This window comes from Crocuta crocuta, unplaced genomic scaffold, assembly GCF_008692635.1.
Source record: "Crocuta crocuta isolate KB4526 unplaced genomic scaffold, BGI_CrCroc_1.0 scaffold290, whole genome shotgun sequence".
NCBI lineage: Eukaryota > Metazoa > Chordata > Mammalia > Carnivora > Hyaenidae > Crocuta > Crocuta crocuta.
The window spans coordinates 7,171,563-7,190,246 of record NW_027527429.1 but is presented as its reverse complement, the minus strand read 5'-3'; the positions used below and the strand labels follow the sequence as shown (position 1 = coordinate 7,190,246).

Here is an 18,684-nt window from a genome sequence, read left to right as displayed (position 1 = left end):
GAGCCTGGAGCCTGCTTTGGATTCTGTGTCTCCCTCTCTCTCTCTCTTCCCTTCCCCCACTCACACTCTGCCTCTCTCTTTCTCTCAAAAGTAAATAAACATTTTTAAGTCAAAAAAAAAAAGATAGATATCTCCTATCTAGACATACATCTTATTGAGATGGATAGATATTCTGATGAATATAAGTAATCTCCAACTTGATAATATTCACTCACAATACCCCACCCAGACACTATTTCATGGATTCCTGAACCAGAGGTACTGTCTTCGTGAGGTGCAGTGGTAACGGGGGAGGGAAAGGGCATGTACTGTGTGCTGGAATGGGGACCTGGGGAGCAGAAGGCAGGGGCCTCTGATTTGTACTGGGTGCTGGGTTCTGTGGTGTAAAGGCTCCCACAGTGGCTGGTTTCAGGCCACCAATGTGATGGCACCCGGTGCGGACCCGGGAAGAGACGTCAACGGTCAGCTCTCCAGAGCCAATATGAGCAACTTCAGCACAACACTGGGTGGGTGGCGCTCTCCGATGGGGCTCCAGGGGGTGGCAACCTCTTTGCGGCTGGCGCCCAAGGTCGGAGGGGAGGAACCAAAATGTAGGGGCATCTCGGTGATCAAGGAGGAAGAGAGTTTCAGAGAGGAAGAAGAGGCCGTGCACGTTCTCTGCTGGCCAGTGGCATAGAAGGAAGAAGTTGAAGCGGCCGGATTTGGCTGCCCCCCTTCCCTGCATCTCGCCCGTCACCCCTGGGACCCCTGGCTCAAGGCTATCTCTGCAGGTCTGGGGTTCTGTCTAATGAAGGGGGGCGGGTTCCCGTCAGAGGCCTGTCCACCTGCACAGGAGAAAGGGCTGGAGGAGAAAGGACAATGTGTTACAGGCACAGTGTCGTGACATAACCCAGAACTTGCTCTGGGAAGGCACCAAGCCTGCCAAAGTCACCCTGGGTCACCGGCATGCATTGGGGTGCCAAGATCCTTTTTCTTGGCTCCAGGACATTCTGTGGGGGCAGAAGGGCACCTCCTCTCTGCCCCAGGTGGAAGCTTGGTCCCAGGAGAGCTGCTCATTTGTGGCCCTTCCCGTGAGACTCCAGAAGATTCCCTCCTGCCAGATCAGGGTCATAGCGGCTGAGAACAATGCTGGTGAGGCTGAGCGAGCCCTGCGAAGGGGCAGGGGGTCTGAGAGAGCGTCAGAAGCTGCTGGGGCCGGTCCTACCCAAACTGGGTCTTCCCACCCCACTACCCCCAGTGCGGCAATTACGGCGTTAATTAGGGCGCTTTGATCATCTTTAGAAATGGCTACATCGGGGAGAGACTGCTGCCAAGCAATTAGGGGCACAGGAGCTGGGAGCTGGGGCACCTCCTCAGGGGGCGGGGCTGCCAAGGACCCTCACACACCCCCTGCCCTCCTCCCCCGGGGAGTATCTGCCCCCAGCACAGGCCTAAACTCCTCGGGGAGTAGAGGCAGATGGGAATCCCCCCCCCCATCGGAGCCTCGGAGACAGGGCCAGCCCCTGCCCACCAGCCCCCCTCTGCCTGGCCCCCAGCCCAACCGTCAGCTCTTCTGGCCTGTCCAGTCCCCTTTGATGGAGCCGCAGAAACAAGGGCTCCTTTGAGAGAAGGGGGGCCTCAGAGCTGGGACCATGGGACTTCAAAGGTGAGGGTCGAGCCCCCTACCCCGATCCCTCCCCCAATCCTGGCCCCCCTCCCGAGTACCCCCCCAGTCTTTCCTCTATATAGCCCCCCAAGCTCCAGTCCCCTGTGGGCTCCCGGGAGTTAAGAGCCAGGTGAGGAACTGACTGAGGGAAGCTGGTGATTTTGATGTCCAAGAGCAGAGTCAGATGATCTGAGGGACAGGAATTCAGTGCTCGGGGGCAGAAAGGCAGGGGAGGCAGACGCCCGCCTGGGGTTAAGCACCTGGAGGGCGGACCCCAAGGGGGAAGGAGGTCGGGGTCGCTAGCCCCAGCTCTTGGTCACCATGCTGCTGCCTGTGCTGCTGCTGCTGCTGCTGCTGCCCTTCCCGGCCCCGCCATCTGTCCACGGGCACCCACTGTACACGCGCCTGCCCCCCAGCACCCTGCAAGGTGAGCTCGGGCTGCTCTGAGGGGGTCGCAGAGGTGGGAGGGGCACAGAAGTGGGTCCGCGGCATGACCTTGCCACCTCCCCCTACTCACTGAGACCTTTGGCCCCTTCTGCCCACCCTGCTGGGAGAAGGGGACAGAAACAGGAGGCACAGGTGGGAGAGGGAGGGGAGAGGGGAGGCTGCCAAGGGAAGGGGTCCAGGCTGGCATCCCCTCGGCTATCTGGGCCCAAAGGTGGGCAACTCAACAGTTCTTTTGTCAAGGAGCCTGAGTTTTCTGATGTCTGTATCTTTGGGGTGCTGTTTCTCCTTCAAGGCTTTTACGGAAAGTTCCTCTTCGAAGATTCCAGCCCCAGCTCAGTTCAAGTGGGTTGAGACCCTGGGGCCACTTGCTGGGAGTGCTGGCCGGGGCCTGGGGCTCTCCCCCCCCCCCCCCACAGTCGGCCTGGTCTCCTAGAGCCTGACCCGCACCCCCCTGTCTCCCAAGGCAGAAGGCAGGCTTGGGGCTGGGGCCTGAGGTCCTTCCGCAGCCATGCACGATTGCTCCCTCTGTCCCAGCAGCTCTGTCAGCCCAGGGGACGAAAGCACTGCAGGCGGCCCAGAGGAGCGCCCAGTGGGCAATAGATCGAGTGGCAATGGAGATCCAGCACAGACTCCACGCGTGCAGAGGCTGCGTGAACCACACGGCCCCGTGCCCCGGTGAGCTCACACTGACGACCTGCGCCCGCCGTCCTGGCCACCCCACCCCACCCCTCCCCTCCAGACTGGACTCCCTCTCGGGGACAGAAACTAGGTGGGGCTGCAACAGAGACGACCCTCAGAAGGTCTCCCAAGCAGCAAGGGCACAGCGTGGGCGAGGCAGGAGGGACTGTCTGGGCTCATTTGGTGAACAGCGGGAAGTGTAAGGCTGCTGACGCAGACCCTGACAGCCGGGGGGGTGGGGGGGTGAGTAACAGAAGGGGAGCAGCAGGGCAGAGAGAGGGCGCAGGCCCTGCCTGGGGTGCAGGAAGGTGGGAGGGTAGCAGTGAGACTCAGAGGTCTGTATCTCAGCAGGGCCTGGGCGTCCTAGGCCACAGCCTCAGGATCCAACGGAGCCAGGTAAGGCTGAAAGGGCTCGAGGGGGTTGGGGGGGCAGGGCGATCCCTGGAGGGGCCTCGAGGGAGAGGGCGGCAGGGACTTGTCCCCCGTGATGCCTGCCGATGCCACCTTTCTAGGGCCGTGTGGTGAGAGGCGCCCGAGCGCTGTCAACGTGACGCGTGCCCACGGCCGCATCGTCGGGGGTAGCGCCGCACCCCCCGGGGCCTGGCCCTGGCTGGTGAGGCTGCAACTCGGGGGGCAGCCTCTGTGCGGCGGCGTCCTGGTGGCGGCGTCCTGGGTACTCACCGCGGCGCACTGCTTCGCGGGGTACGTTCGGCCCCAGGCCCCTGACCAGCCCAGATCCCCAACGCTTGGTCCCACACTTCCGGGGTCGTCGGGCGGGCGACACGTGCGCGGGCCGGTCTCTGCTGCCCCCTGGCGGCCACCACCGCCCTGCGCAGCCTGGGAGCGGATATCAGGGGACCCACCACCCGCTCCGCTGGGGGCTCCTGGGGACCCCCGCCTCGCCCTGGCCCACCCTCCCTGCCCCGCGGGAAACAGCGGAGAAAGAGCCCGGCGTGCGGACTTGCTGGATGGTGCCTGTGGGCGGAGGGCAGGGTCTCCAGGGGACCCGCTGCCCCTTGTCCTGCGTTATCACCCGCCGTTCGGCCCGCAGCGCCCAGAACGAGCTTCTGTGGACGGTGACGTTGGCTGAGGGGCCGCGGGGGGAGCAAGCCGAGGAGGTGCCGGTGAACCGCATCTTGCCCCACCCCAAGGTGAGAGGACAGTCCCCAGGCTCTCTGAGTTGGGAACAGCGCCCCCACCCCACGCTTCATTGACATTGCGACGCCACCCCCTCCGCAGTTTGACCCGCGGACCTTCCACAACGACCTGGCCCTGGTGCAGCTGTGGACGCCGGTGAGCTGGGCAGGGGCGGTGCGCCCTGTGTGCCTGCCCCAGGGGCCCCGGGAGCCCCCCGCCGGCACGGCCTGCGCCATCGCGGGCTGGGGGGCCCTTTTCGAAGGTATGGGGCAGGCCCGGGCCTGGGTGAGCCGCGAGTGTGAGTGAGAAGAATGGGAGGCTGGGGTGATGGAGTTTGGGAAGGCCGGGTGTAAGGAATCGGACTTCGTTCCTTCGCAAAATGCTGCCTAGTGTTGCAAACGGGGAGGAATCAAGGAGGGCGGGGGCGAGGGCGGAGGGGGGGGGACCCTGGAAGCGAGGCTCTTGCCCTGCAGGCCTGAGCCCTCCACCGCTTCCCTGTAGACGGGCCTGAGGCTGAGGCGGTCAGGGAGGCCCGAGTGCCCCTGCTCAGCGCTGACAGCTGCAGAAGGGCCCTGGGGCCCGAGCTGCACCCCAGCAGCATGCTCTGTGCCGGCTACCTGGCCGGGGGCATCGACTCGTGCCAGGTATGAGCCCTGATTGACCGGAGGGTGCTGAGTGGGCTGTTTCCCGGGGAGAGGACAGCCTCTTCCCTTCCACGGTCAGGCTGTCATTCAGCTTGTCTGAGCCTCTATGTTCTCATCGCTAAAATGGGTACAAGAGTAGTAACTCCCGGGGGGAACCCAAAGCTGCCTCACCCTGCCAAGTGTGAAGCTGGCGTATGAGGGGGCAGGTCAATGTAGTGCCCTCTCTTTTGACTCGGGTCCCGCAGGGTGACTCTGGAGGCCCCCTGACCTGTTCTGAGCCTGGCCCCCGCCCCAGGGAGGTCCTGTACGGGGTCACCTCCTGGGGGGACGGATGCGGAGAGCCAGGGAAGCCCGGAGTCTACACTCGAGTGGCCGTGTTCAAGGACTGGCTCCAGGAGCAGATGAGCGGTGAGCACCCCATTCCTATTCCCCTCTCCCCGCAGTGAGCCGCCTGCAGCCCTGCAACAAGCCCCTCTTCACCCCACCCTCCCCCAGCCGCTTAGGGCGTCAAGAAAGCCTGTATCCCTTCAGGGGAGGGCTGCGGGGACAGGGCCCAAAGCCGGGGCTGAGACGGTCCCCGTCGACCCCCGCAGCAACCCCCTCCAGCAGGGAACCCAGCTGCAGGGAGCTTCTGGCCTGGGACCGGCCCGGGGAGCCGCAGGCGGACNAACCCAGCTGCAGGGAGCTTCTGGCCTGGGACCGGCCCGGGGAGCCTCAGGCGGACCCCGCCCCGCCCTGCGCCTTCTACTCCCGCGTGTGCCCGGGGCCTGCGGTCGCCTGTGCGCGTCTGGCGCACCAGCAGTGCCTGCAGCGCCGGAAGCGATGCGGTCAGTCCAGTCCCCAGGGCGGGAGCGGGGCGCAGGGGGCCTGGCCCCCGTCTGACCTCCGCCCGGACCCTTGTCCCGCCCGCAGAGCTGCGCTCGCTGGCGCACACCCTCCTGGGCCTGCTGCGGGGCGCTCAGGACCTGCTCGGCCCGAGCCCGGGAATGCGGCGCCTGGCCCCAGGCCTGGCTCGCCCCGCCCTGTCGCTCCTAGAGCCTCCCAGGCACCCTGCCCGCGAGCAGCGGCTGCACCCAGGTACGCCCGCGCCTCCGTATCCCAGCCCCCGCACCCCCACTGCGCGCGGCGGACGCGATCCCCTAACCCTGCGTCTCCCCAGGATCGCGGGCTGCAGGCACGCGGTTCCCGAAGCGGAGACCCGAGCAGCGCGAGGAAGCGAGCGGTAAGGACGCCCCCTGGCGGCCGTTGCCGGGAGAGTAGCATGCCCAAGGCAACCCTGCAGGGAGTCACCCACCCCAAGGGGCAACCAGCCGACTAACTCTCCTCACCCGCCCCCCCCCCGCAGTAGGGAAGATGACTCTTTGGGAGGACTTGTGGAGTTGGACCCCCCTCAATGGCAGCAGAGACCTCAGTTTCCCCATGTGTAGCATGGGAAGAAATCGGCCCACTGGGAGGCCATCCTGAGGTCCTGGTGGGAATCCCACTCCCAGCTCCTTGCTGGTGTCAGTTTTCTGTTATTCCCAGGACCTCTCCCCTTCTTTCAGGCTGCCCTGGGTTGGAGACGCTGCAACAGAAGTTGGCCACCCTTCAGGGCACCCATGCCTGGATCCTGCGAGTCCCGTCAGAGCACTTGGCCATGGACTTTCATGAGGTAGGCTCTCGGGCTTCCCACGGTCACTCACAGTGGCCTCAGAAGGCTGACCTGGGGCAGCCCTAGTAGGTGGGGGGGACAGAAGGGGTACCCTCCACAGCAAGAGGGAGGACCCGCCCCCCCTGCAGCTTGGGGTGGAGGTGGGGGTGTCTTGGGAGAAAGGGATAGGGAGGGCAGCTGTGTGGAAGCTGGGGTGCCGGGTGGGGTGGAGGGGAAGGTGCGGCGGACAGATGTGAGTGGAAGGGTATGTGAGTGTGTCCAAGTGAGCCAGAAGTGTGCGGGGTTGGGGGCTGGGGAGGGGAGTGGGTCTGGGTGAGAGTTTCTGGGGGCCAGAAGGAGGGAGGCCCCGAGTGAGGCTGTGGGCCCCGATTCTCCTTCCACAGGTCCTGGCAGATCTGGGCTCCAAGACGCTGAGCGGCCTCTTCCGAGCCTGGGTGCGGGCGGGCCTGGGGGACCGGCACGTGGTCTTCGGCGGGCTGGTGGGCCTGGAGCCAGCCACAATGGCCCGCAGCCTCCCCCGGCTGCTGCTGCAGGCCTTGCACGCCTTGCGCTCGGCCGCCGTGGCAGAGGCAGCGGCACCCCAGACGGGTGCAAGGCAGAGTGGGGGGGCCAGAGAGGAAGGGGCAGCCCCCAAGAGCCCTCAGAGTCCTTCAGCCAGGGGGCCATGAACCACATCTGGGCCCCTAACCCCGGGTCAGGACCTCCTGCTCCCAAGGGCTCCTCTGATGACAAACTGTCACAGCCAGAGTTGGCCGGGTGTGGGGGGCCAGGGGACCTGGGTCCGCGTGTCTTCCCTGATGTGCCGTCAGAAAATCGCAGCTACTTCAATAAACATTATTTATGATCTACAGAGATGACTCTGGAGCTTTCTTGGGATGAGAACCGGATGGGTGGGCATTAGACAGGGCCAGACAGGGCCCAGCGCCCAGAAGCAGTTGGCGGAGGTCACGGAGACGCTGGAGAGAGGCTGCTAAGCCCCCATCTCTTGTGCTCGTCTGCTCCGCCCCCCAAGAAACAGCAACAGCTGACCTGTCTGTCACCACTCCCCTGTGCGCGGCCGGCCAGCACTGCCCCAGTGTCCAGTCCCCTCTACCCGGCCCCCAGCCCCACTGCTAATTGCGGGGAATTCCAGTCTGGGATCTTTGCCCCACGTCCTTGGGCTCCGGCCCAGGGGCGAGTCCTTGTCCCCACCCCCGTGTCACCTGCCTTGGCTTTTCTACCCAGCAGCCATGCCCAGGGGTGTCAGATTGCGTTTCCGGCCGCCTCTTCCCTTTGCGCCCCCCCCCCACCCTGCACCTGTCCCCTCTCCTACACACCCACACATTCCCCAGCCCTGTAGACTGGAGGGGCAGCCACAAGACCCAGCCGGAGGGACAGGATGGAGGGGCCGCTGTTAACGCTGGGGCTGCTGGCTGCCCTGGTCGTGCGCGGTAAGCGTGGGCATCACCCTGCCCTGAAGGGTCCCTCAGGACTTGCACCCAGGGCCCCTACTGCGTAGTCCCCGCCGACTCCTCCCACTGGTGCGCCCCCTTCCCCTGCATCCGGCCCAGCTCCCATCCCCCACTGCCATTTCTCCCCGGAGGGGCTGACCACCAGGACCCCTTCCTGGGGAGCGGTTGGGCCCCCTCCCTCCCCCGTGACCCGGCAGGATGTCACGGCAGCCCCCTTCCCCGTCCTGTCCCTCCCCAGACAGCTGGGGCCTGAATGAGGAGGAGCGGCTGATTCGGCACCTGTTTGAAGAGAAAGGCTACAACAAGGAGCTCCGGCCTGTGGCTCACAAGGATGAGAGTGTGGAGATCTCGCTGGCCCTCACGCTCTCCAACCTCATCTCCCTGGTGAGGGGCCGCTCCGTGGCTGGGCTGGGGACCCGAGGGCAGGGGCAGCTTCCTGGAGGCCTGGCTGTCTCCTGGCCTGGGATGGCCACGGAGGAAGCTCAAGGTCCCAGCCTGGCCCGTGGTAGCCCCTCTCCCGGGGAAGCATGCTCCAGCGTTCTCCAAGTTCAGGGGTGCCCGCAGGCCTTAAGCTGCTGCCCCTTCCCCTCCGGCTGCAGCTCTGGGGGGTGGCGGCTGGTGAATGTGTGCAGGTGCAAGAGCGATGTGGGCCCTGGGGGACAGTCCTCTCGTGTGATTACAGAAAGAAGTTGAGGAGACCCTCACCACTAACGTGTGGATTGAGCACGTAAGGAGAGTACCCCACTCAGAGCGGGGGTGGGGGGTGGGGGGGGTGCAGGGCCCGTCCTCCCCTGTGCTCCCTTCTGCTTAGGGATCTCCAGGAGGGAGGCCTCCTGGCCTCCAGAGGAGCTGGCTCCCACCCACAGGCCCAGCTGCCCTTCCCACCACCTTGTACAGCCACGAGCTCAGATAGAGACTTCCAGTGGATCGGGATTCTTTATCTACGGCAAAATTGTCAGAGTATTCTGATTTATTAGAAAACACTCTTCTGCCATCCATCAGAAGTTCATAATACAGACATAAATCTTCTATGTCCACAGTGAAATGCGCTCCCTTTGTTGTGCAGTATACATTCCACACCGCTGTACATGACAGACCTGAGTCCTAACTCTGTACCCACCTCCCCAAATCTCTTTCGTCACAGTTCCCAGACCCTGTCCAGTCCTCCCCCAGGGAGGCGAGGAGAGCCTGGACAACAGCAGAGCCTACCGCTGAGGTACCTTTCGGGTTTGCAGGGCTGGACAGACCCCCGGCTGCAGTGGAATGCTGAAGAATTTGGAAATATCAGTGTCCTGCGCCTGCCCCCTGACATGCTGTGGCTCCCGGAGATTGTGCTGGAGAACAAGTTGAGCCACAACCCCGCCTGGCGTGCCCTCCTCCCTCTGCCTCCCCCAACTCTGCCAGCTCCAAGCTGGCTGGCATTCATGGTGGCCTTTGTCCTTGTCCCTCAGCAATGATGGCTCCTTCCAGATTTCCTACGCCTGCAACGTGCTCGTGGACCCATCAGGCTATGTGTACTGGCTGCCTCCCGCCATCTTCCGTTCCTCTTGCCCCATCTCTGTCACCTACTTCCCCTTCGACTGGCAGAACTGCTCCCTCAAGTTCAGGTGCACCCACTTCTCCAGCCACCCCTCCCCCCGGGGCACCCTGCCAGGGGCTGAGAGAGGTGCATGAAGCACCCTCGGTCCTGATGAGAGCTCCCCCATCCCCACAACGGCGCCTCTGACCATGAACCTCCTGTACTAGCCTTTCCGCCATCAGTGGCCGCGGCCAGGGGCTGAGGACCACCCTCTACCCACTGCCTTCCTCAGTTCACTCAAGTACACGGCCAAGGAGATCACTCTGAGTCTGAAGCAAGAGCAACAACAGGGCCGCTCCTATCCTGTGGAGTGGATCATCATCGACCCTGAGGGCTTCACAGGTGCTGAGAGTAGCGGCTGGTGGGTGGGCAGGCCCCTCAGACACACACCCGTGCATACAGTCACACCAACGCCTCCCCGCCAGGGAGGCACGTGTGCACACACACACCCGGCACGTGGACATACAGGCACACAGATGGGCAGATACATACCGACCCACAGAGAAACACGTGAGACATACTTACCGACACAAATCTAGAGCATTGAAAGGAAAGAAGGTCCAACTGGAGGGGATCATGTCCCAAAGGTAGAGACAGACGGGGGCCAGCGCCCCACCCCTTCCTCTGCCCAGGCCAGAAGACCCTCCTGGGTCTGGACAGGGTCCCTGGGGATGGACGTAGCTGACAAATGAGGGAGGTAATTAGTCTCCTGTTCCCACTAAACCCAGAGGTGTGGTTGGGGCTTTAGGGACCCATCATCCAAATGTTGTGTATGTCGCCCCCTACAGACGTCCCCCACTCCTATCTATGACCAGGCTCAGATCTTCTATGGGGCCCCCAGCGCACACCCCTGTTCATCAGAGAAGACCTACATCACACTGGTCCCAGGGCGGCCACATCACCAGCGGTTTGGGGGCGGGGGCATTGGTCTTACTGTCGCTGCACCATTATCTCTAAGCCTCCTTATTTGAACCATATACAGCCTCAGCTTCTGTATTTTACACACACACACACACACACACACACACACACACACAAAGAGCAACAACAACAATAATTAAAAAAAAAAAAACACTCCCAAAGGAAAATTTCCCCCTTGCAGATTGAAGCCCCCTTCCCAACCCCCAGGGAAAGACGCCCACCAACAGAACCTAAACCCTCCTCTGCATGTGCCCTTGTGCTGGCTCACTCCACCCAGAACCCCCCCGTCCTTCCCCACCACCGTCCTGACCCCCTTGCCTGGCCTGACAGCAAGGTATCCTTCTGCCCTCCTCAGAGAACGGGGAGTGGGAGATAGTGCACCGGCCAGCCAGGATCAACGTGGACCCCAGTGTCCCGCTGGACAGTCCCGGCCACCAGGATGTCACCTTCTACCTCATCATCCGCCGCAAGCCCCTCTTCTACGTCATCAACATCCTGGTGCCTTGTGTGCTCATCTCCTTCATGATCAACCTGGTCTTCTACCTGCCGGCTGACAGTGAGCCTGAACCTGCCCCAGCTCCCGGGCCACGTGGGGCAGCCTCTCCCTGTCCCTGAGGGCATCTGCACATGAGCCTCCCCAGCCCTCCCCTCCCTCCTCCAGGAGCCACAGTGGGGTCACCACTCCCGGGGCTCTGTGCCCAGGGACCAGGCATGGGGTGGGGGGCATGTGGCCAGCCAAGCGGAGGGTTTTGTGACCTGTCCAATACCCCCAAATGGACAGTCCCTCTTGGACCCTACTTCTGCTCTTCACAGCAGGCTTCCCAAGGACCCTAGGGAGAACCCCTAGACTGTCTCTCTGTCAGAGCAGAAACAGATCTGTCCTGGTCACCATGTGTGATCATGGGGCTGGCACACAGAAGGCCATCCACTTTGAACCATTGGGTGGATAACGGGGTCTCCAGGGGTCTCTGGGTGGAAGACTAGGAGTTGGGGTGTTATCAGTGCTATGAGGATGTCCTGGAGCTTTCTGGGACATGCAGGATGGGACATGCAGATCTGTGATGGGGGCAGGGGGTACATGGCAGGGAGCTGGCTAACAATGATGGCCAGTGTTCACTGAGCACTTGTCCAGTGCCTGGTGGAGTGATGAGCGCTTAACACTCTCTCACTTTGTCCTCACACCATTTAGCATTTGAGAAAACTGAGGCACAGAGAGGTTAGGCTATTTGCCCAAGGCCACCCAGCCAGTAAGTGGCAGAGCTGGGATCTGAACCCAGCTGCTCTAGCTCCATAGCCCAGGATGTCAACCAACGTACCATGGCATTGTGAATAGTGGTGAAGGGGCCACAGTGGGAACCGCTGGGGTCAAGACCAGAGGTAGCAGCTAAGTCCGGGCTCTCCCAGGTGGCGAGAAGACATCAATGGCCATCTCAGTGCTCCTAGCCCAGTCCGTCTTCCTGCTGCTCATCTCCAAGCGGCTGCCTGCCACGTCCATGGCCATCCCCCTCATCGGCAAGTGAGTGATGGCTATGCCACGCCATGCTTCACCCGCCCCACCCTGCCTCACCCTACCCCACACCGATACCCCCCACCAAGACTCGCCTGGCCACGCCCTGCCCCGCAGGCTCCAGGCTGAGTGTGTGCCTACAGGTTCCTGCTCTTCGGCATGCTGCTGGTGACCATGGTCGTGGTGATCTGTGTCATCGTGCTCAACATCCACTTTCGCACACCCAGCACCCACGTGTTGTCTGAGGGGGTCAAGAAGGTGAGGGCTCTAGGCCAGTGGCTGGACGTTGTCCAGCCGTCCCTCTAGGAGACTGTGCTCACTTAGGGGAGTGCCACCCTGCCGTGCAGAAGTGCCACGCACTGCCACTCACGCAGCGTGGACAGCTCTCCTAGCACACGGGGACTTGAAAGGAGCCAGGCACTAAAAAGCACAGGCTGCACACTTTGCTATCTCTGAAGTTCAAGGTCAGGCAACACCAGCCTTCAGTGATAGAAATCAGGATGGTGATTACCCCCGGGGTGGGTGGGAACTGATGGGAGGGGCCATGAGGGAACACTTCAGCGGGGTTTGTGTTTGGTCGCTCTCTCATCTGATGGCGTTTACGCAGTTGAATGCGTCTGTAAAACTCCATCTGGCTCTACACTTAAGATTTGCTCAGTCTACTGGATGTGTGTTACACCCCAATTAAGAAGAAGGTGAGGAACGTGGGGACAGTGTCCCCAGGAGAATGGTGTCCTTGCCACTAGCTATTCTGGGATAGCTGAGGGTGCCTTAGCAACCTGTTTGGTCTTTAGCATTTTAAGAAGAGAGCTCAGCATTTGGGGTATTTTTCTTACTTTTTAGTTTTTCATATAGAATTCATTCTCAACAAATGAGCTGTGCTTTGTGCTATGAATACTGAGGGAGAGTTGGAAGCAACCTAAGTGTCCATCAGTGGGAGATCGGGGGAATGGATGACAGCGTCAGACCCTGGAGTACTTTGTGGCAGCCAGGAATTGAGTCACAGATGCTTGGATGTGTGAAGGTGGCCCATGTCCGTAAAATAGCCTTCCTGTGCCCCCTGACCTGCTGCAGCTCTTCCTGGAGACCCTGCCCAAACTCCTACACATGTCCCGCCCCGCAGAGGATGGGCCCAGCCCGGGGGCCCTCGTCCGGAGGAGCAGCTCCCTGGGCTACATCTCTAAGGCTGAAGAGTACTTCTTGCTCAAGTCCCGAAGTGACCTCATGTTTGAGAAGCAGTCAGAGCGGCACGGGCTGGCCCGGCGCCTCACCACCACACGTAGGTCCCCGTGTGGCTTGGGAGCTTGGCCCGTTGGTGGGAGGCGGGCTGGGGCCAGGCCTCATGCCCACCTCCAGCCCGGTATCCACAGGCCGGCCCCCAGCAGGCTCCGAGCAAGCTCAAGAGGAGCTCTTCCGCGAGCTGAAGCCAGCTGTGGACGGAGCCAACTTCATCGTCAACCACATGAGGGACCAGAACAGTTACAATGAGGTGAGTAGCCACAGGATTGCCACACCTAGGGTGTCTCCTGTCTTAGGGGGCTCGGTCCCCACCTGAGACACACACCGACTTAGAGGAAGGAGTTCACAGTGGGTGCAGACTCCAGGCGCCCTGGGAGGGAGAGCCCGTACCTAGAACCCCAGAGCGGCACACTGGGCCAGGCACACAGCTCCCTTAGGGTCCCTTCTGTGTCCCGGCTGCCGACCATTTTCCGTCCCTGCTCAATTCCAAGTCTGACACTCCAGACGTACTCAGACATTCCCAAGGCAGCCTTAGGTGGTTGTTCAATATCACACAACTTTTACAGCTGCTTTCTTGAGAAAGGGGCACCATTTTCCAGTTCATGTATGGGCTGGCTGGAGGGATGAAGAGAGAGGAGAGGGGATAATTTACTGTCCTGAGCCCCATGAGAGAGGCCCCAGGCACCCTCAGCTCCTCTTCAGCCCCCGGAGCCCTCCAGCGGGGGGAGGAGGGACAGACAGAGACCTTGGCCTCAGGGGGGCCTGGGCCCTGCTGGGGACACACCAGCACATCCCATCCACCGGAGGCCACGCCCGCAGAGACACCCAGGCCGCGGCTGCGTCACCGGCCCCCGCGTGGGGCGTGGGGCTGTGGCTCGAGGCCCTCCCTCACCCCCTCTGTCTCTGCCCCTGTCCCCAGGAGAAGGACTGCTGGAACCGAGTGGCCCGTACAGTGGACCGACTCTGCCTGTTTGTGGTGACGCCCGTCATGGTGGTGGGCACGGCCTGCATCTTCCTGCAGGGCGCCTACAACCAGCCTCCGCCTCAGCCCTTCCCCGGGGACTCCTTCTCCTACCATGAGCACGATAAGCGCTTCATCTAGGGTAGGCCTGCCCTGCCCCGCTGGACCAGCTCCCAGATGGCTTCGGGTTCGGGGCGGGGGCGGTCGTGTGGACAGGGATGCCTGAGAGAGGACGAGCCCTTCCTGGGAAGGCCAGCGTCTGGCCCTGAGACTCGGGCCCAGCTGATCCTGCAAGGCCGTGGCAGGAAGAGCTGGGCTTTCCTGAGATTAAGGAAGGAAGGGAGAAGCCACACTCGTCAACCCCGGTCCTCTGCAGCTAAAGCCAGGAGCCGCCGGGGAGGTCTGAGAGTGGACACCGTCTGGCGGTCAGAGTGGGGCAACGTGGGGGGAGGCTGGGGCTGGCTCCGGGGCCACGGAGGATGCCACTCAGGCTGGCCTTTCAGGACCCCCTCTGTGAGGAGTTAGAAAGGCAGAGGCCACTTCCTGCCTCCCCATCCCCCGGGTGGGGATAGAGCAGGTGGGATCCTGTGCCTTCACTTCCCTGCTCCTTGGCCACCCACCTCTCAGCACTCCTCAGCCTTCAGCTTATGGATCCCAGGTGGGGACACCTCCCTCTCCAGGCCTCCTAAGGAAGGGGGCTTTCAGCAGGGGTGGGGGCACCGGGGTTGCAAAATGGCCTTCCCTAGCCCTCTCTGCCTTGGTGACACTGTCTGGGTCCCTCAGGGAAGCCGGGGACCAGGGTGGAAGGGTCGGGCTCAGCGTCCACAAAGACCTGAGGTCAGCTTATCAGCCTCAGGTCATATGCACAATCCTAGCGCCCCAGAACTCAGCCCTCCCCCAAGAAGTGTCCCCTGTTGACACCTATTCTCCTCCCCAAAGTAGGGCTTCCATACAATATTTGGGACATACTTTTGCCAAAAATTATTCATTGTGTATCTCAAATTCAAATTTAACTGGGCATGCTGTATTTTTATTTGCTAACTTTGGCAAAAGAAGCCCCCCGCCAATTCTATCCCAAGAGCCACAGGCTGAGGCTGCAGATGCTGCCTGGGAGACATGATAGCCTACCTCCCAGATACCCCCGGTGGTCCCCGCCTCCAGCCACACCCTGCGTAGCCTCCTCCCACCCTGTGCCGCGCTTGGTCTGTGTGCCCAACAGAATGAGGCGGAAGTGATGGTGTGGCAGCTCTGAGATGAGGCTCTAGAAGACACTGCAGCCCTTCATTTGCTCCCACTCCATCACCCTCGCTTTCAGTTAGATCTCTCACCCTGGGGAAGCAGCTGGCATGGAGAGCAGCCCTGTGGAGAGGCCCACACGGCAAGGGACTGAAGCTCTCTGCCTGCAGCCACACGCGTGACCTTGGAAGTGGATCCTTCAGCCCCGGCGGGGCCTTCAGATGAGATCACAGCCCTGGTGAACATCTTGGGCACAGCCCCCTCGGTTCTTGAGCCAGAGCCACCCAGCTAAGCTGCTTCTGGATTCCTGATCCTCAGGAACTGTGTGGGCTAGCACATGTTTGCTGTTTTAAGAGACAAAGTTTTGGGGTGCTTTGTGACACCAATGGGGTGATCTTGGGTGAGCCGCCCTCATCGGCTAGCTGTTTTCTCATCAATAAAATGTGTGTGTATAATAAGTCCTGTTTGTGAAGGGCTGTGAAAATAGAATTTGCTAGTAGGCATAAAGGTACTTACATGTGTCCTACAGATTTAAGGGGTGGTTAACTCATTCCTCAGTTGTGGGCCCGAGTCACAGGGGATGCGCCTGGTAGGCGGGCTGTGGGCAGACTGGAGCGAGCACAGAGGGCCCTGTTATTCATCTCCTGCATGGACACACTGAAGGTCTTCGCAGATCAACCCCTCTCCCTCAGAGGGAACTAGTGACCTCACAGGCCCAGGTAAACACAAGGTGAGATTTTTAGTCCTTCAGCGGAAATGAACAAAAGACAAGCCACTTAACAGCCAAACTGACCCTGGTTACTTCTGCCTTCCAGTATAAACCGTGCACAGATTCGAGGCACAAATCTTTAATTTTGTCCCTCTGGATAGGGAAAGTGGCTTGGACTTACACCCTTCAGATGAGCAGGAAGTCTGAGGCTTCCCTGGAATTGTCCTCCATGGGAGGGTCTCCCCATCTAAGCACCAGGAGGAGAGGCCCTGAATCAGAGCCCACAGCCACTGTCCTTGCTTCTCTCTGCCACACGATGGCACTGTCGGCAACCTCCAGGTGAAACCTCTGTGTCCCGCCCTGCTCAGGGGGGCAGCGAACCTTCCAAAATGCCACACCCGACCGAGGGTGCCCCATGCAAGTGTCCCAGGGTCACAGAGGGACCCCCAACGGCACCCTTTCCTCCAGCACTGCAGCCCCAGGGTGCTGTCAGCTCTGGTCCCCTCTGTAGGTGACAAGGACTCTTATCTCCTTCCTCCCCAGGAAGTCACCCCCACAAAGGGCAGCTTCCTATAAAACCAAAGGATGTCCCTACGCACTTTCTCCAGGCCAGCAGGTCTATGCACCCCCCTGCAAACAGCGCTGAATCTGTTAGGGATGCACTGGGCTGCAAGGAGCAGAAACCCAAAGAACTGTGGTTCCAGCAAAGAAGGCTTCCTCTTTGTCATGTAATAAGACCCCAAGGCGGTGGTTGCCACACTGGCTCAGCTGTCCCACAAAGCTCCCAGGGCCCAGGCTCTGTGCTCTCTGCCCAGCGCTGCCTCCTCAGCATGTTGGCTTTGTCCCCATGCTTCTTGCCCATGTTGCAAGCTCACTGCCCCAGATCCACACTTCACACCTGTGTTCAAGCCAGGAAAGGGGCCGGCCACTTCTGAAGGCCTTTTATCAGGAAGCAAAGACTCTCTCCTGAAGCCCTTTAGCTGACTGCTATAGACATCCCACAGACCAAGATGTTATCACACGGCCACCCCTAGCTGCAAGGGAGCCTGGGAGTTGAGCATTCCACTTTTCCAGCCTCCAGAATAGAAGGTGATAAAGAGGGAGTAGCTATTAGACACAAATGGTGTCTGCAGAAGATTTTCTCTTAATGGTTCCACACCGCACCCCCCCCCCACCTTGAGCCCCCTCAGGACAAAACCACCAGTTCCGCAGCTGACCCGTCCTCCTGGGAACACCAGGGAGACCTTGCCTCTCTCCCGCAGATGACAGAAGGCAAAAACACAGGAGTTGAAATCTCTTCATGCGTAGGGATATGGCATAATTCACACCAGAGGAAAGTCACGCTCCACAGTCTTCCTTTTCCCTCCCCGACGCTTGTAGAGAAGGGGAAAGGGAAAGTCAGAAATGTCAGAGCAACAGCCAGACCGCCACTGCCTGGGGTGGAGGGCTGGGAGGTGGTCAGTAGGTGGTCAGGAGCCATTAACGGTCTTGCCAAAGTGTGGTCTTGGGGGAGGGGGAGCAGAGACGGGGAGAGGTTCTGCTCTGCAAAACGGGTGAGGGAACTGAATCTGGGGAGGACCGAAGGGCGAACTTAGGGAGAAGGGCCACCTGGCTTTGTCACCTCCAGGGAAAGGGGGCTGCACGCCTGGATGCACTGCGAGAGCAATGCTTAAGGGCGGGGCCCAGAGCAAGACTGAACACAGGACACAAGCGGATGATCAGGGAAGGCAGGTGCCACCACCCCTGTCCCCCTGACCCCAGAGTCCTGGTGAGGACAGACAGGAGGGATTTGTGGCTATGGAGGCTGGGGTCTGAGCCAACCTCACACGCGGATCTCCAAGGACAGAGAGTAGTGGGCTGATTTCCAGTTCACTGACACATGTTGAAATGCTGGCGACTTCATTTGTTTGTGGGGGAGGAGGCAGGTGGCACTTTTCCTCCGGCCCTCAGAGGCCTCCACCACCCTGTCCCCCAGGATGCCCAAGGATGGGTAGCACTTATGCGAAGCTGCGTTCTTTGTCTTGCACACTTACTGGGACATCCTGACCTGTCTGCCTGGAATAGATGGTCAGAAGACAGGTGGCCTGAGCCCATGGTCATGGTCACAGCAGGCATCAGGGCCCTTGGCTCCTAGACCAGCCTCAGCCCCCCCCCCCCCCCCTTCCCCCCCCCCCCGACCTCAAACTACAAAGCAGATGGAGTGTGTTTTCTGGCCCTTCTGGGTCCCCTCATCTGACTCTCCAGGGGTCACAACCTTGATCTTGTCTGCCTGCCTTACTGAACCCTGAGTTCCTGTGAGCCACTCAGGCTTATCCCTGCCTCCCTTGCAGTCCCCTGCTGCCTGCCTCGCCTTGTGCCTGCCACATGCTGGGGACCCCCTTAGTCTGTGGATAACTTAAGAAATACTGAGGCCACACTGAGGAGCCCCTATTCAGGGGCTGTTCTGTTCCCAGGAGCCCCAAGCCTCAGATCTTCCTCAGCCCTCCTTCCTCCAAAGCTTACCAGGCCCATGTCCCACGCCTCAGAGCCTGGAAGGACTCTGAACTGCCTGGATTTTAGGTACCTGAAGGACCCTGAAGACTACCCTAATTTGCATTAAGGTATCCAACCCCCAGGGGACACAGTGCATCTCCTGGGTCTCAGGCTTACCCCCAGTGTCTTGGCCGGTGCAGTAACCCATGAAACTGTTAGGCTGGTAGGACATGTTTGTGTCCCCCCTGCGATGTCACAGAGAAGCTTGGGTACAGAACACCCCTCCAAACCTCCCCAAATCCTGGCTCCTGGAGGGAGCAGGAGGGAGCCCAATTCAGGGTGCTTCCTCACCCTCTGCCTTCCTCCCACACCTGTCTGTCCCTGGCTGTGCCTCCCCCCCACCCACC

The 18,684-nt window shown here is 61.0% G+C and overlaps 2 protein-coding genes across 5 annotated transcripts; both read left to right on the top strand.

Annotated features, from left to right (window-relative positions):
- Positions 1–2,348: 2,348 nt before the first annotated feature.
- PRSS56 (serine protease 56) lies at positions 2,349–7,050 on the top strand. The gene is given in 14 exon segments (XM_077759001.1): positions 2,349–2,420; positions 2,422–2,767; positions 3,119–3,166; positions 3,283–3,472; positions 3,822–3,921; positions 4,010–4,169; positions 4,409–4,551; positions 4,797–4,959; positions 5,145–5,212; positions 5,270–5,378; positions 5,464–5,628; positions 5,711–5,773; positions 6,096–6,202; positions 6,586–7,050. Coding segments are annotated over 14 exon segments (2,019 nt in total). The 3' UTR covers positions 6,871–7,050.
- A 530-nt stretch (positions 7,051–7,580) lies between these two features.
- CHRND (cholinergic receptor nicotinic delta subunit) lies at positions 7,581–14,001 on the top strand. Of its 4 annotated transcripts, XM_077758975.1 has the most exons (12): positions 7,581–7,632; positions 7,892–8,037; positions 8,336–8,380; positions 8,889–8,998; positions 9,105–9,260; positions 9,465–9,574; positions 10,509–10,709; positions 11,558–11,669; positions 11,804–11,918; positions 12,735–12,939; positions 13,031–13,149; positions 13,819–14,001. In XM_077758975.1, exons 1-12 carry the CDS (start codon positions 7,581–7,583, stop codon positions 13,999–14,001), a joined length of 1,554 nt encoding a protein of 517 aa, XP_077615101.1. The 4 variants fall into 4 exon arrangements, with proteins under 4 accessions (XP_077615101.1, XP_077615107.1, XP_077615112.1 ...); XM_077758981.1 differs by lacking the exon at positions 8,336–8,380; XM_077758986.1 differs by lacking the exons at positions 7,581–7,632; positions 7,892–8,037; positions 8,336–8,380 and having other exon boundaries at positions 8,917–8,984.
- Positions 14,002–18,684: the final 4,683 nt, after the last annotated feature.